The sequence below is a fragment of the Carassius carassius genome, chromosome 3 (assembly GCF_963082965.1).
Source record: "Carassius carassius chromosome 3, fCarCar2.1, whole genome shotgun sequence".
Classification (NCBI taxonomy): Eukaryota; Metazoa; Chordata; class Actinopteri; order Cypriniformes; family Cyprinidae; genus Carassius; species Carassius carassius.
Genome location: NC_081757.1, coordinates 15,060,460 through 15,074,709, shown reverse-complemented (window position 1 = coordinate 15,074,709; position 14,250 = coordinate 15,060,460). Strand labels below are relative to the sequence as shown.

At 38.5% G+C, this 14,250-nt stretch overlaps 1 protein-coding gene across 2 annotated transcripts in view; it reads right to left on the bottom strand.

Annotated features, from left to right (window-relative positions):
• Positions 1 to 10,006: 10,006 nt before the first annotated feature.
• lgr4 (leucine-rich repeat containing G protein-coupled receptor 4) overlaps positions 10,007 to 14,250 on the bottom strand; it is a 58,293-nt gene continuing 54,049 nt past the window's right edge. For both annotated transcript variants that reach the window (XM_059530269.1, XM_059530263.1), the window contains one exon: positions 10,007 to 13,568. In XM_059530269.1, the coding sequence (XP_059386252.1) occupies positions 12,196 to 13,568 (1,373 nt within the window). In that variant the 3' untranslated portion in view covers positions 10,007 to 12,195. The remainder of the gene's footprint in view (positions 13,569 to 14,250) is intronic.

Here is a 14,250-nt window from a genome sequence, read left to right as displayed (position 1 = left end):
AGAGGAGAGTGAAAGAGATGGGAGGGGGTGAGGACTGGAGACTGGACACACTCATGTGGAAAGGAGGATCTGGCCTGGAGGGGCTCAGCCGACCCTCATATCCCTATCTCGCTGTGGTTACCACACGAGCCTGTTTATGTGCCTGTGTGTGTGTGTGTGTGGCCACGTCAAGGAGGGGATGTCTCTAAGCCAATGAAATTCAAAACGTGAAATATGTGGGTGAAGTTAGCCATGCATAACCATGTATGAATGTGTGGCTGAGCAAAATGTCATATTTCTATGCCTAGCTAGACATGCATGTCCCATGAACAGGAATGGCTTTGCATGTTCATTCAAACACTCATGTGATTTAGACATAATTGCGAATGTGTGACATGTTTGTGTGCATGACTTCCTTACAGAATGCCAAGGATGGACACGGATCTGTCCCAGGCTGACAAACACACGCTGATGTAAAAGTGTTTCAACACACACACACCTTGCATGACAGTGCTTCGTTATGACAAATGGAAGCAGACGTGTTCTGCCCCACCGGCCCTCCTGTCACATCCTCCTGCAATGACACACAGCAGAAAGGGGGGCAACTCAGATTTATTCAGATAAAATAATATAAAAAGAAACAAACAACTCATACTTAGCATTCATAATCTAAACAATGTCTGCAGAGAGAGAGAGAGAAAAAAGATTTATACATACACAGCAGCACTCTACCTACCTCGTATTTCTATAAACAGATATATTCACATCTGGAGAGCTGTGAAAGTGCCCTGATGATCAGGTGATTGGGAATAAGGGACCGGCCAGTCAGGATATTTGGCTGGGTATCTCCTCTGCAGTACAACTTGCCTTTGACTTTGGAGCTTCTCTCTCAGTTGCATCGTTAAATTTGGTTCGCTGCACATTTTTTTAGTGACTACTTGATATATGCTGTCCTTTCCATGAGCATTTGTCCATGAATAATCAATCAAGTACCTGGTTTACAGAGGTGGAAAGAGTACAAAAATATTCTACTCAAGTAAAAGTATCATTACATTAATGAAATTTTACTTAAGTACAAGTAAAAGTACCAGTCTAAAAATCTACTCAAGTAAAAGTAAAAAGTAGCTCATTTAAAATTTACTCAGAGTAAAAATTACTTAGTTACATTTTAACAGTGGGAGGGAGTCAAAAATGGGACAGGCCAAGGGTGTTAAACTCAGTTCCTGGAGGGCCACAGTCCTGCACAGTTTAGATATAACCCTAATTAAACACACCTGATCCAGCTAATCTAATCATTTATGTTTATTTGAAAACTACATGATATGTGTGCTGGAGCAGGGTTAGAACTAAACTCTGCAGGGCTACGGCCCTCCAGGAACTGAGTTTGATACCCCTGGGATAGGTCTATTAATCTCAAACTAGTTGTTTTTAATTAAAGGAATCAGTTATTTAGAATAATAAAACATTTGGGCTGTTACCAGGCAAATCATTATCAACAAACTCATCTTTTAATGCAGAGGAAATGCAGAAGATTCATTGGAAGTGGCATTTAGATGTATTACACTGTTTAGTGCAGGACAAGAATGCATTTAACCTGCAGTTACAAATGCATGAATAATGTTTTGATATACAAGACATAAAATGTTGAATACTCATTTGAAATGATAAGAAATTAATTATTTAAAAAAATCAAAAGATACTTTAAATGTGAAATTAAAATGGCCAGTATGTGTCAGCAAGTCACTGTTAATAAGTGAGTCATTGCGATTGAACCGAATCATTTAAACGGTTGATTCATTCAGGAACGAAACACTGTCACGTTGCTCAGAGACGCAAAACTGTGCTTTGGTGGCTGTGTTTGGAATTATTTTCTGTTGTAGAAATAGAGCTAAAAAGGCAATATGGTGTCTAAAACGCAAGTCTCTTAATTAACTTGTTTACTGAACTGTTATATATATGTATGTATATATTCATGATGATTTTTGGAGGAAAAGATGGCATTCTTTGTGTGATTTTGATTTAATATATGAAATTATATAAATATGTGAATTTTCTGCCCCTATATCTTCAATTCTGTGATCATTCTAAATGCATTTTAGGAGACTGAATCACACAGTGAAAGAACGCACTATAAATGCGCGTGCACATCATTAAAACAAAAATAGCACACTCCTCACCACTGTCTTTTTGGCTAATTTGTGCAAAACCTCTTGCTAAAATGTCAATGCTTCATTTTAACCACCAATGCAACGATGCAATTATTTAGCTTACCTCTACATTCTTGCGAAGGGTTGATGTCTTATCGAGATTTTATAAGCTGCTAGTTTGGTCTTCCTAGGCAAGTACAGCTTACACTGCATAATAGAGCATACATATGGCCAGGGGTTCACTTCATTTCCTTCGAGTTCAACATCAGAATATGACGGGGTTTCGTTTTCAGCGGTGTCTGCACCACTAACGCCTGTTTTGTCCGTCTGCATCTTTCTTGTGATTTTAGCGCCAGTTTGCCCTCCTGCCCATTTACTGCCGTAGTTTCCAGGGAGCGATTTATTTTTTTTATTTTATTTTTTTTACTCAGTAATTAATGTGTTTTAAAATGTAGCGAAGTACAATACTTCAAACAAAATATACTTAAGTAAAAGTAAAATTACAGATTAAAAAAATTACTTTAAAAAGTATTAGTACACAAAAAAGCTACTCAATTACAGTAACGCGAGTAAATGTAATTCGTTACTTTCCACATCTGCTGGTTTATAGCCAGTAAAGCATCTTTACAGGTACTAGAGTAGCTGCAAAGAGGGAAAAAAAAAGCTTTTCCTACAATTTGCCTCAAATGACTCCATTTTGGCAATGGACTCTCATGCTTACAAAACTCTTGCCTGTTAATGTAGCCAGGCTTGAGTTGAATCAGCGACCGGTGTCTGTTCTAGTGAAACTCTCCATCAAGTCATGTTTTATAATCTAATTTCTTTATGGATCTATTACTGCGCCGAACTCATCCATGCAAGCAGAATGTTTGAGATTAATGTAAAATCGACTTACATAACTTACTTACATAATGAGACTAAGTTAAGGCAGCGATTTATAACACCCTTGAGAACTCAGGAAAAATATAGTTAACACTTTACAATAAGGTCCCAGAAGTTAACGTTTGTAAATGCATTAACTAAAATGAACTAATAATACTAATAATACAGTTCTTATTCATCTCTGTTAGCACTCTTCATTGTTATTTGTTCAGGTTGGTAATTGAATAACATTTTAGTAATGTACTCTATTAGTAAACACTGATATTAATATTAACTAATAAATTAATAAATGCTTATAATTATTTAGTTCATGATAACTAATGTACTGTACTTAACTAATATTAACAAACAGGACGCTATTGTGAAGTGCCACACAAAATATGTAATAATAACAAGACATGTTCCATCAGACAAATAATAACACTGAAGTTCTCTAGAACAACACAGAAAATTCCCTCCAGAGTCAAGCAGTGTGCGGCTTGTTTCCCTTCATTCCACTTCCTTCCTTCCCTCCTTCATATTCAACTTCTCATTTATTTTACAGCCTCGGTTTGTTTCCAGCAGGGACAGCGGCTTGACAGCCTAAGATGGTGTAGCATTTGAAAACATACTACACGTTTAACGGAACATAAAGTACAATCAGGCTTAAACTTGTTCAATTATGATACACGCTGCAGCATTCCAACCAGTGTTCTGCCTATCACAGCGGATGAATACTTAAGACCGAGCCAGAGGATAAAAGTGCATCTAGAACAGAAGTTTAGAGTCATAAATGTTTCAGCGAGGCCGTGTTGTGATGTTTTTTACATCCTATTGCAATGGATGCTTAAATTGGTGGCTGGGGGAAGCAGTTGATGAGTGATACAGTTGTGATGAAGAGGACAAATGTGCACGAGGGCCCTGCTACCCTTAAAACATCCACCTACTGTGAGAAACTCTGCAGTGTCGGAGTGAATTAGAGCAGCTCTGTGGGAAGGCATGGATGATATGTGTGAGGGGTAGTAATGGATTATCTAACACTCATTTCATGACGTCACAACAAAAAACGCCCCTGCTCGGTCGATGTGTGATCATATGATCATGGTGCGACTTTCAACTGGACCTAAAAAGACCATGACAAGGAGTTTATAGTGTTGATTCATGCACCTAACCCTAACCCTAACACATGATTTACTAAGCAGCTAACCATAAACCATTTATTATACAGCTACTCAACTAATAAATATGTGGACATGAAATATTGATTTGCAGTAAGTACTCTTACCTATACATAAGAAAAAAATATCATTATTTACCAACAAATTGGCATAGCAACAAAACTATTTTTACTAAAATTGCTAGTAATCACTAGTAATGCCATTTGCATTTGTATGAAAAAGAGAGTCAATTATGAGAAGCATAAAATCATGTTCTCCACTGAAATTGTGACCATGCAATCATCATTACAGTGCTATTCTAATAACGGATATATCTGGACATTTAACACGTACATAATTGCAGTACATTAAAGATTGTTGTGAAGATTGTTGTAGGGTCTATAAGCTTAGCTATCAGCCTTATACTAGCTTATCCTAGAACATAAGCCAACTAAATAAGATGGTAATAATGGTCATTATAGTTCAAACGACATACTGTATAATGTGATTTTGTAGTCAGTTGTAATCAGGTAAGAGAGTAGCCATTAAAATTTGGGGTCCTAATGGAGACCCAGTGGGAGGACCCAATTTCTCACAACACGAGGATGCAGAAAAATCGGGTCCCACTCACAAATGGACCTTTTTAACAAGACTGTGATTACACATTTCAACAGCCAGCAGCATCATAAATTTTCAATTAAATTTTGTTTATTTATAACTCTATACTTTATATTATATTATTTTTTGTGTCAAATTACAAAAAACTAGTAAATGCTAACACAAGGGTGTTTCTAATGCAGCGTCTATGGGAGGGACAGTACATTTGACATTCTGACTGCTGTTATCAGTCTCTATCATTTTTTTCCCTTTTTTTGAATGTCGTGAAAATAGTATCATGGAGTTTTTCTTTTGCTATTTGAGCAAATGGGAATGCAAAAACATTTTTTTGTGCAAATCTCCCATTCACTGCTCTCGAAGTTAACCTAAATGACGACTTTCACTGCTGAGAAACCCAGAAATGTGTAAAAGGTCTATGGGTCTGCAATTTAGGAATAGCTATTTGTAACTGTGGCTTGAACGGTATTAGACAAGTGTGTTGGCGCTACTGACGCCTGTGTATAGTAAAACAGGTGATTATTAAAATATTAGAACACATCCAGAATATAAATTTATTGATAATTTACTCACCCCCATGTCATTCGAGATATTCATGTCTTTCTTTCTTCAGCTGAAAAAAAAAAAGTTTTTTGAGGAAAACATTCCAGAATTTTTTTTTTTTTACCACAAATGCTGGAAATGAAACTGTCCTTTAATATTATATAAATTATATTAAATCTAAAATATGAATGGTTAAAAAATAATCAAAGTTAATAAGCCAGCAGGCTAACAGGCTAGCATATGCTAAGCTAGTATACTGAGTTGTTAAAGAACGAGAAATATTTGATTTCACAATTTGAATTTCACAGCTTTATTAGGAACTATAAGTAACATAAACAAACATAAAAGGCAATTAATATAGCCTAGCTAATTTTTGGATACACAAGTAAAATGACATAAGCAGCATAGGTAGGTTTTCTAAGCAGGCACTGACATGATGCATTAAATGGCATTTCAGCCAGTGGAAACACTAGGCAGACCCATTTGTGCGTTGTTCATTACAAGCCTGATATACAGCATTTTCAATGGGTGATAATGATTTTAAAGAAATATCTGCCTGCTGGAGCAATCGACTGGTCTAACACGATCTAGTATACCCAATAAGTTCCCTACAGTTGTACATTTCTATTTGAATCTACAAATATTCTGCACAATATGCTCTAATATGCATGGCGTATAAATAACTTTAAATGGGAAAACATTACATGCCACACTTGAAAATAAGTTGTCCTCATCAACATGGGCTTAAAAACGAGCCTTGCCACGGTGCATCTGTGTGAGATGTTTGACAGCGAGAGATAAGCTTGCATAAGCAGGATGTGGCTAAGCTGAAGCCGTTCCCCAATGAGGCGGTGATCACCTTCAGCTGCTGAGAGAGGAAAGCCAGGGGGAGATGAAAATGGGCAACTCAGTGTGATTAGGTGTGTGCTTTCTCTACAAACAATCAAGATGGCAGATGTGCCACTGTGAATTACCTTGTAATGTTAGCGAACGCTAATCCCTCAGCACATTCGTGCCCTTTGCTTCCTTTTTTAAATAATGTCTGCAGATATGAACAGAGTGTGTTGTCAGAGATACCACAGACAAGGCCATAGGGAGATGAACTGTGCTATTAGCAGCCTCTCGAGTGGAGAGAAATCATGCTAACTTTCTACTGAAAGATTGTTATAGTGGTGACATTAAAATTAAACTGGAACTAACTTGTAGTTTACATGCTGTCTGACTGTATTTGTTCTAAACTTTGAGTAAACACACTTGGCTCCATTCAGCAAACAACCATAAAGCTATGGTGCGTCTAAATATAAAGACAAATATGTTCTATTGTTGAGGTTATGTATTGACTTTGGTGGTGGAGACCTTCCATCGAACTAGTTTTTGTTCAAAATTATTTTAAGCATTTTAGCACCTAGTAGACTGGTGTTTGAGTAACTGCTTAGATTCTGGATAGTAGCTGTTGAGAAAATTATTATTTAAAAGAATATTAATGTAGTCAAAGAGATTGGACTAATTGTCTTTAATATGTTTTTTCTCCATTAAAGTAAGATGATAATACTATGACTGATTATTTGAATATGTATTGATTTTTTTTTTTTGATTATATATGTTTTATTTGGATTACATTAAGTTCTAAACTAAAAGTAAAACCATTAAAAACCGTTTGCTACTTAATTCGAACAATCTTGTAATCAAACAATCTTAATAAATTTGAAATTAACATTGCCTTGGCAACTAAATGAAATAAAATAATACTCAAATTACTGAAATAAAAATTAAAGCTAGAACAAAAAAAATTGGTAACACTTTTCTTAAAGCCTTTATGTATAATGCATTATAAAAGTAGTTTTAATGCATTAATAATGTCTTGCAATGCACCTTATAATGCATTGTACAATCTCAAGAGTAATTGTAATTACATTTAATACTTTATAACACTTATCAATTCATTGTTACACTATGTTTTTCGATTGTAATTATTAATGACAATGTATTACAAGGCACATTATGAATAATTGTAATGCATTATACCATTTAACCCTTTATAATGCATTTAAATAAAGTGTTACTAAAAAAGTTCATCAAATTGACAAAATCACATAACAAAATTACTAAAACTTAAAACGAAAACTCAAAATACAAATATAGACGCTCATTCAAAATATGCTAATAATAGTATATAAAGAATCCTAAAACAACACTACATTTGCACAATGTTAGTGGGTTACAGTTGGGGTGGAAGGTATGGTGGAGCTTTATTTGGCTTGTGAGATTTCCGACCATGAGCCACAGCTGACTGAATTTGTAGCCGACAGACTGAGGGGGGTTTATTTTTAACAGCTTAAGTTTCTTTACAAACTCAGTCTACGTTGTCTCTTCCAGGTCCAGATGGACAGCTCTACTGATTCTTTTTCTTTTTCATTTCATGCCAGAAAGAATCAACATTCTGAACGCTAATAGACGTTGTTTTTTTCTTTCTCTTTTCCCTGGTTCTGGTCCAGTGTCACTCCCTCCCAGTTTGTCCTTTATCGGGAAACTGCACTAGGAGAGATTTGTGGCTCAGCTGCTCCATTGGTACAGCGCTCTGAATGACTTTTATGTGCTAATGACTCTGTTTAATGAAACCTTGTAAAATTCTGCACATGGTGAAGGAAGCCTAATTTAAAGGCTTGGAGATTTCAAGCTCACTAAATTGCAGAACTGATGGCTCTGTTCGGGCCTTCTCTCCATACTTTCTTAATGATTCAAGCTTTCCAGTGTGCGTGGCAAGTCAGATATCTAATAAACAGATTATATGCAAAACATAAAAAATTCCTTTATGGAAATATCGGTCACAGACCTCTCAACTGACATAACTTGCATTTAATCTTCACTCAAATGAGTATGAACACTAGAACAATAGTTACAGTAAGTACTGTAGTTTTTAAAGATGTAAACTGAAGATGGATCCAGGAGAACAGGTGAAGCTATATTAGCCTTTCCAGTTCATAGTATCACCATAGCAACCCTCCTGGAGACTAAATACTTTATAAAACGGCAATGTCATACATCTTTATATAGAAGATTGATTGCTTCAGCAGTACCAGATATTGGAAATAGTAAAATAAATACTAGAGACGACAGAACTACACAACAGCTCATAAATCTGGAGCACATGACTCTTGAAGCCAGATGATGGCACATACAGAGTCATAAAGAATTTGTGATATATTTTTTTAAACATTTACACTATTAGGCTGAGCGGCATCAGCAATGTTAATACGTACAAATGGGCGCTTTACATTAGCCCACCTCAAGTTGAAATGTTAGCAGGTGGGTTCTCCTTCAGGTTAATGTGATGGCTAAGCAAATCCATATGCAGTGTGCACTTACTGTACATATGAAGGTTACAGGAGGACATTTGGAAAGATCAGAGGCTCACAACAGCTGGGGAAAATCTCCTGTGTTCAATGTTGAGCTGAAGTAGCATGAAGATGAGAAAGCAACCCTGTTAGAAACCAGCTAAACGGCACTGCCATCTACAGGCACGAACCATCCGGAGCATATGAGGCCTCCCTCCTGTCAGACTCACTAATTACATGTTGAATTGACTGTCATGAGCCGTATATTTAGTACTGACGCTGATATTAGTCTTAGTAATGAGTCTTTTTCTCAGCCTGGATGGTTTAGTCTATCACCAGGAACATTAAGGTAATAACAAATCCTGGCAGGCTACTCCTTCTCACTCCTGCCTAATCAACGCTATCCATTCAACACACGCAGTGAGGTCTGCAGTGACCCCATAGAACTCCTCAAACACCAAACTGTGGATCGTAAGTCAAGTAAGATCAGCCCTGTTCAGAAGAAGGTTTTGTGCAGATCTGTACAACTAATGTTACATAAGTTTGGAGAAAGATGGCAGTTTATCAAGTGTTAACCAGCGTGACTGTAATAAGGTTTATTGCAGAAAGCGTTCACACTTAAGTGGTTGGTACAATTATGGCCACCTTAGGATAGATTCCCACTGAGATGTTTTTGCCACTCGACGATGAGCTCCAGGGGGTCTACTTGAAATTCTCTTATTTCGCCCCTCCAGTTAAGCATTGGGAGACTGATAACAGGGAAATTAGAAAGAGGGAAAAAAGAATAATCGACTACCCTTTATTAAGAATCCCTCCCTGTGCCTTCTGGCAGTGTCTGGTGTTTCCACACTCCCCAGCCCTCCCTGCCTGATCGGTGGAGCCATTTTCCACAGCATCGGCTGTGATGTTTTTCCTTTTTCCTAGGGAACCGATAATTCCCTTGGGTTGAGCAGACGTTGTTTTGTAGACACTCTCCTCTCTTTATAAAACGACGTACTAAAGCTCCATTAATTGAACTACTAATATTGTCAAGCATTTAAATGGCATGACAGGTTAAAGAATAATGAATGCATTAACCGCATGAAATGTTTTAATATCGAAGATAGCTGGTTTTTTTGGATGAAAGAGCTAATGTTCATTGTTATGACACAAAGGTGAAGTTTTAGGAGCTGCAGTTAGTAGTATAAAGACGATGAGCCTGTTTAGGATGACAGTCATAATATTGCAAGGTTAAATCTATCAGTGGGAGGAACAGTGTCAGGGCCTTTCAGCTCCATTGGAATAAAAAGCAGATGTAACTCTTCAACCAGAAGAGGACTAAACTATCATGAGGGAAACTTCTTAATAACAAAGGACAAGTACTCCCATCTTTTAAAGCGAATCAGTTTATATAGTTTGGTTTACAAAAAATGTCTGTATACAGTATGTCATTTTCTCCCAGTACAAACTAACGCGTGACTCATTCAGTGAGAATGTACAACTAGTTGTATTTACAGCGCAAGCAATCATTCCAACAAAATAAACATGGAAACGTAACCACATGTACTACTCACTACTGGCAGCCGCTACGGTTGAAGAGGTAGCTTCCACAGTTAGACAATGCATCCCAATTTTGATTAGATGTGTCCTACAAAAATAATTTACAACACACTAACATCTCTAAACGTCACACACACACACATTCAGATCTCTCACACAAATGCATAGACATATGATTTGGAATTCTGTCAGTTCTATTAGCTATGACCTGCAAGGCTTGTCAGTTGATGCCAGAGCTTAATGACTGGCGTAATGGCATCCACTTTGCAAACATGTTAGAAGACCAAAGGAAGGTGTTGACATTCGGTACCTAAGGCAAACAAACACGCATGTCTTTTCACTTGAATTCCTGAACATACATGGGCAAAGGTGTACAAATGGAATCACAATGATGAAACATTGTTCTATATTCCTGAACACAAAGACACAATTTGGTCCCCTTGTCCATCTCACGTGACATAACTTACTGGCAACTTGAACATCGATATATCATACAGCTGATCAACCAACTGCTACTGTATGGATGAAAGTGTAGAGAGAGAGAGAAAAAAATGGTTTTATATGGGTTTTAAATATTAAAGACCTTGATACAAAGCATTTAATGACAGCTTTTGTGCAAGGATGCACAACTTTCAGTTTCTTTGCATTTGAATTGAAGAATATTGGATATTTACTTCTTCCTATTTTTACATTTAGATTACTTTTGTCCGCATTAAACGTTCACTTAAAGTTTATCTTTAAAAACACTAATTATTCAGTAACACTGTTAAATGTTTTTTTTGGCTTTTAGCATTTTATTTAAATTTAGTCATAACAGTATAAATATTAATATCGGTCATTAATAATTTATCAACTATAACATAAAATAATCATTGTCTTATCATATTGGCCAGAATCTTAATACTGGTGAATCCCTTTTTGTGTTTAATGTAGTAAGCTGTATAGTCAGATTATCTGGACAGGAAGGAGCTTTTAATATACAAAAAGCCTTTTTTACTCTACCCAGTGTACAAAATACATATTGAAACAATCTAGTGACATAATTGTCAGGAATAATAGCAGAATAAAAAAAAGTGTAGTTTGCCATTCATGCATCAAAGCATTTCCTTGTATAGCAATAAATTATTAGAAACTTACTAGCGATTAAGAAAGCTCTGGTCAAGAGATCCAAATGTCAATTTAAAACATAAATTAAAGAATTTCTTTTGACAAACAGTTCTGTACTGGCATTACTGGATCACTCAGTTAGCTGAAGGAGATGATTGTGATTTTAGGATCACTTTTAAAATAATCAACAGGAAAGGAATGAATGCTTGGCAAAACTAACAGCCACCAGGAACTGTGAGGGGACACAAGACAGCGTGAACATAAACTTGTTGATTACATTCTCATCGGCATACTGGAAGTCCAGTATAATGAGGAGCTTTGCTACATAGAACGGGATCCCCCGCCACACTCAGGACTTATGATGACAACAAGAAATAAGAGAAAAAGAATCGACATCACTATAAACAGTGGCACATATATCCCTGCTTTAAATCAAAAAATTTAAATCACATTGGTAAGAATAAAAGGGAAAACATTTTTTCTTTTCTAAAAATGCCCTAAGAAAATAAACAGACAAGTTCTACTCTCTTGCAAACTGAAAGGCAGGCACTGGGAGATAAGATCCCTGTGTCCATCAGCCGTCAATCAGCCCTGGGTGCCGATGCAACCCAATTTGGCTGAGGGGGACTGGAAACAGAAAACAAGACGTTGTTGTTTGCTGACAACATTTGGCTCAGTGAGTCTTTCTGTATTGTTAGATTCCCTTTTCATGGATTCGGTCTACATTCACTCATACACACACATACAAACAAGTGTGAAAAGAGAGAAAGTGCTTCTGGTCTGTTGGGTTTCCACGGATCTGCAGCCATGTGTCCAGCCCCTCCCTGCTCTCTGTCCTTGAGGAGCAGGGACACTCCACACCCTGGAGGACTGTGTGAGGAAGTGAGTGTGTGAGCGCTCGGGGCTGTGAGCTCAGTCTGTCATGCGGGGGATGTTATAAGAGTAGTGTACTAAAGGGAAGCCGCGGCTCTGACAGAAACAGGCTCGGCCGCATGCCTGCACCTGTTCCGAACTGTCCGACACGAACGAATCGCCCTCGTCCCCATATTCCGACTGAGCGGAAAGCATCCCGGTGTCAGGCCAGTACCCCTCTGAGCTCAAGCACTGGGGTGCGTTTGCCATCAAGGCCGGGCAGCTGTGGGACTTCATTAAATGTCTGCAGGCTGAGGAAGATGAGGAAGCGGAAGAGGAAGACGTGCTGATGTGAAGGGTGGCGTCACAGTGTTCGCACAGTCCCCCAGTGTCCCCGTGGAGCTTCGTGTACATTCCGCAGTCGCTAGACAGGCCTTCGCCATCGTCAGATGCCGCCGAACCCTCTGCTACCGTCCCTTTGGTGACCTCTTTCCTGACCAGCCCACAGCAACCTCCGGCCCGGCCCCGTCCTCTCAGGCGAAGCCAGTCGTATCTGAAGGAGGGACTGAAGCAGACGTAGAGCACGGGGTTCAAGCAGGCAGAGAGAGGAAAGAATATGAGGGTCACAGATTTGGCCATCTCTGGTCCTCCCACTGCAGTACTGGTCCCAGCCAGCAGGGGTGCGAAAGAGAAAGCCGCCACCGGGCAGAAGAAGATGCAGTTGGTGAAGATGAGCCAGGCGATGTGCCTCACAGACCCGGCCTGCTCGGGATCAGCCAGCTGGCCACGGCCCAACCTGCAGTATAAACGTGTATAGACCACCGCGCTCAGCAGGAACGCAAGTGTGTTCATTAGCACCAGGGCCACTGTGAACCCCAGGCCTGCTCCGGGACCTCCAGAGAAGGGCAAGCAGAGAGGAGAGCCCATGGTTGATCCGTGATAAAGACTGAGGCAGGCAGCTGCAACAGATACCAGTCCAAACAAGAGCGCTGCGATACCGAACCTCCTTCGTCTTTCCCTCCTTTCGCCCCTGGACCTCAGAGCTCCCGCCTTCCCCATTAGAGCCCTCACAGCCAAGCAACGCTCCACCGCAGCTAAAGCCAGCAGTAGGACGGCCCACTCGGAGGAGAACACAGCGAGGAAGCCCACTACCTGACACCCGGCGCCTGTTTCCCACCACACGCCGTACTCTGCAAATGAGCCCCAGGTGACCACGTCCAGAAGTGTCAGTGCTGCCACGTAGACCCCTGTCAGCAGGTTACTGGAGGCCAGGAGAGCCACCAGGAGGCGGGCCGGGGAGAGAGGGGAGGTGCGTGGGGAGAAGGTGGCGGCGAGGACCATGCAGTTGAAGAGGAGCGCCACCAGGCAGATGAACCACACGGTCAGGCGGATCATCCAGCTTCCCAACAAGTGTTCGCAAGGTTTAAATGCCCCTGAAAGACGAAAACCAAAGAGAGCCGAAGTATGAGAGGTGCATAAGAGGCTAAATCAACATTTCACAATTTTAAAAAATACTTGTGAAAAAACAAAACAAAACAAAACACAAACAACTTAAACTACTGTTCAAATTTTTTGGGGTTAGATTGGTGTTTTTGAAAGAAGTCTCTTATATGCTCAGCAAGGCTGCATGTATTTGATCAAAAAATATGTTAAAACAGTAATATTGTGAAATAATATTACAATGTAAAATATATTTAAAACGGAATTCATTCCTGGGAATGCAAAACTGACTTTTCAGTATCATTACTCCTGCCTTCTGTGTCACATGATCATTCAGAAATCATTATAATATGCTAATTTCATAATAATAAGAAATGTTTCTTAAGCACCAAATCTTTAAAACAGTTGTGATGCTTCTTGAACAGGAAGTCTTTTAAAGTAGTTTTAAAATAAGTATTTAACATATATATATATATATATATATATATATATATATATATATATATATATATATATATATATATATATATATATATATATATATATATATTTTGTAACATTACAAATGTCTCTTTTGATCAGTTTAGTTTATCTTCCAGACCCCAAACCTTTGAAAGGCAGTGTACACATTAGGTATGCACAGATATTATTATTAGTTACAACTACGATAAGCAG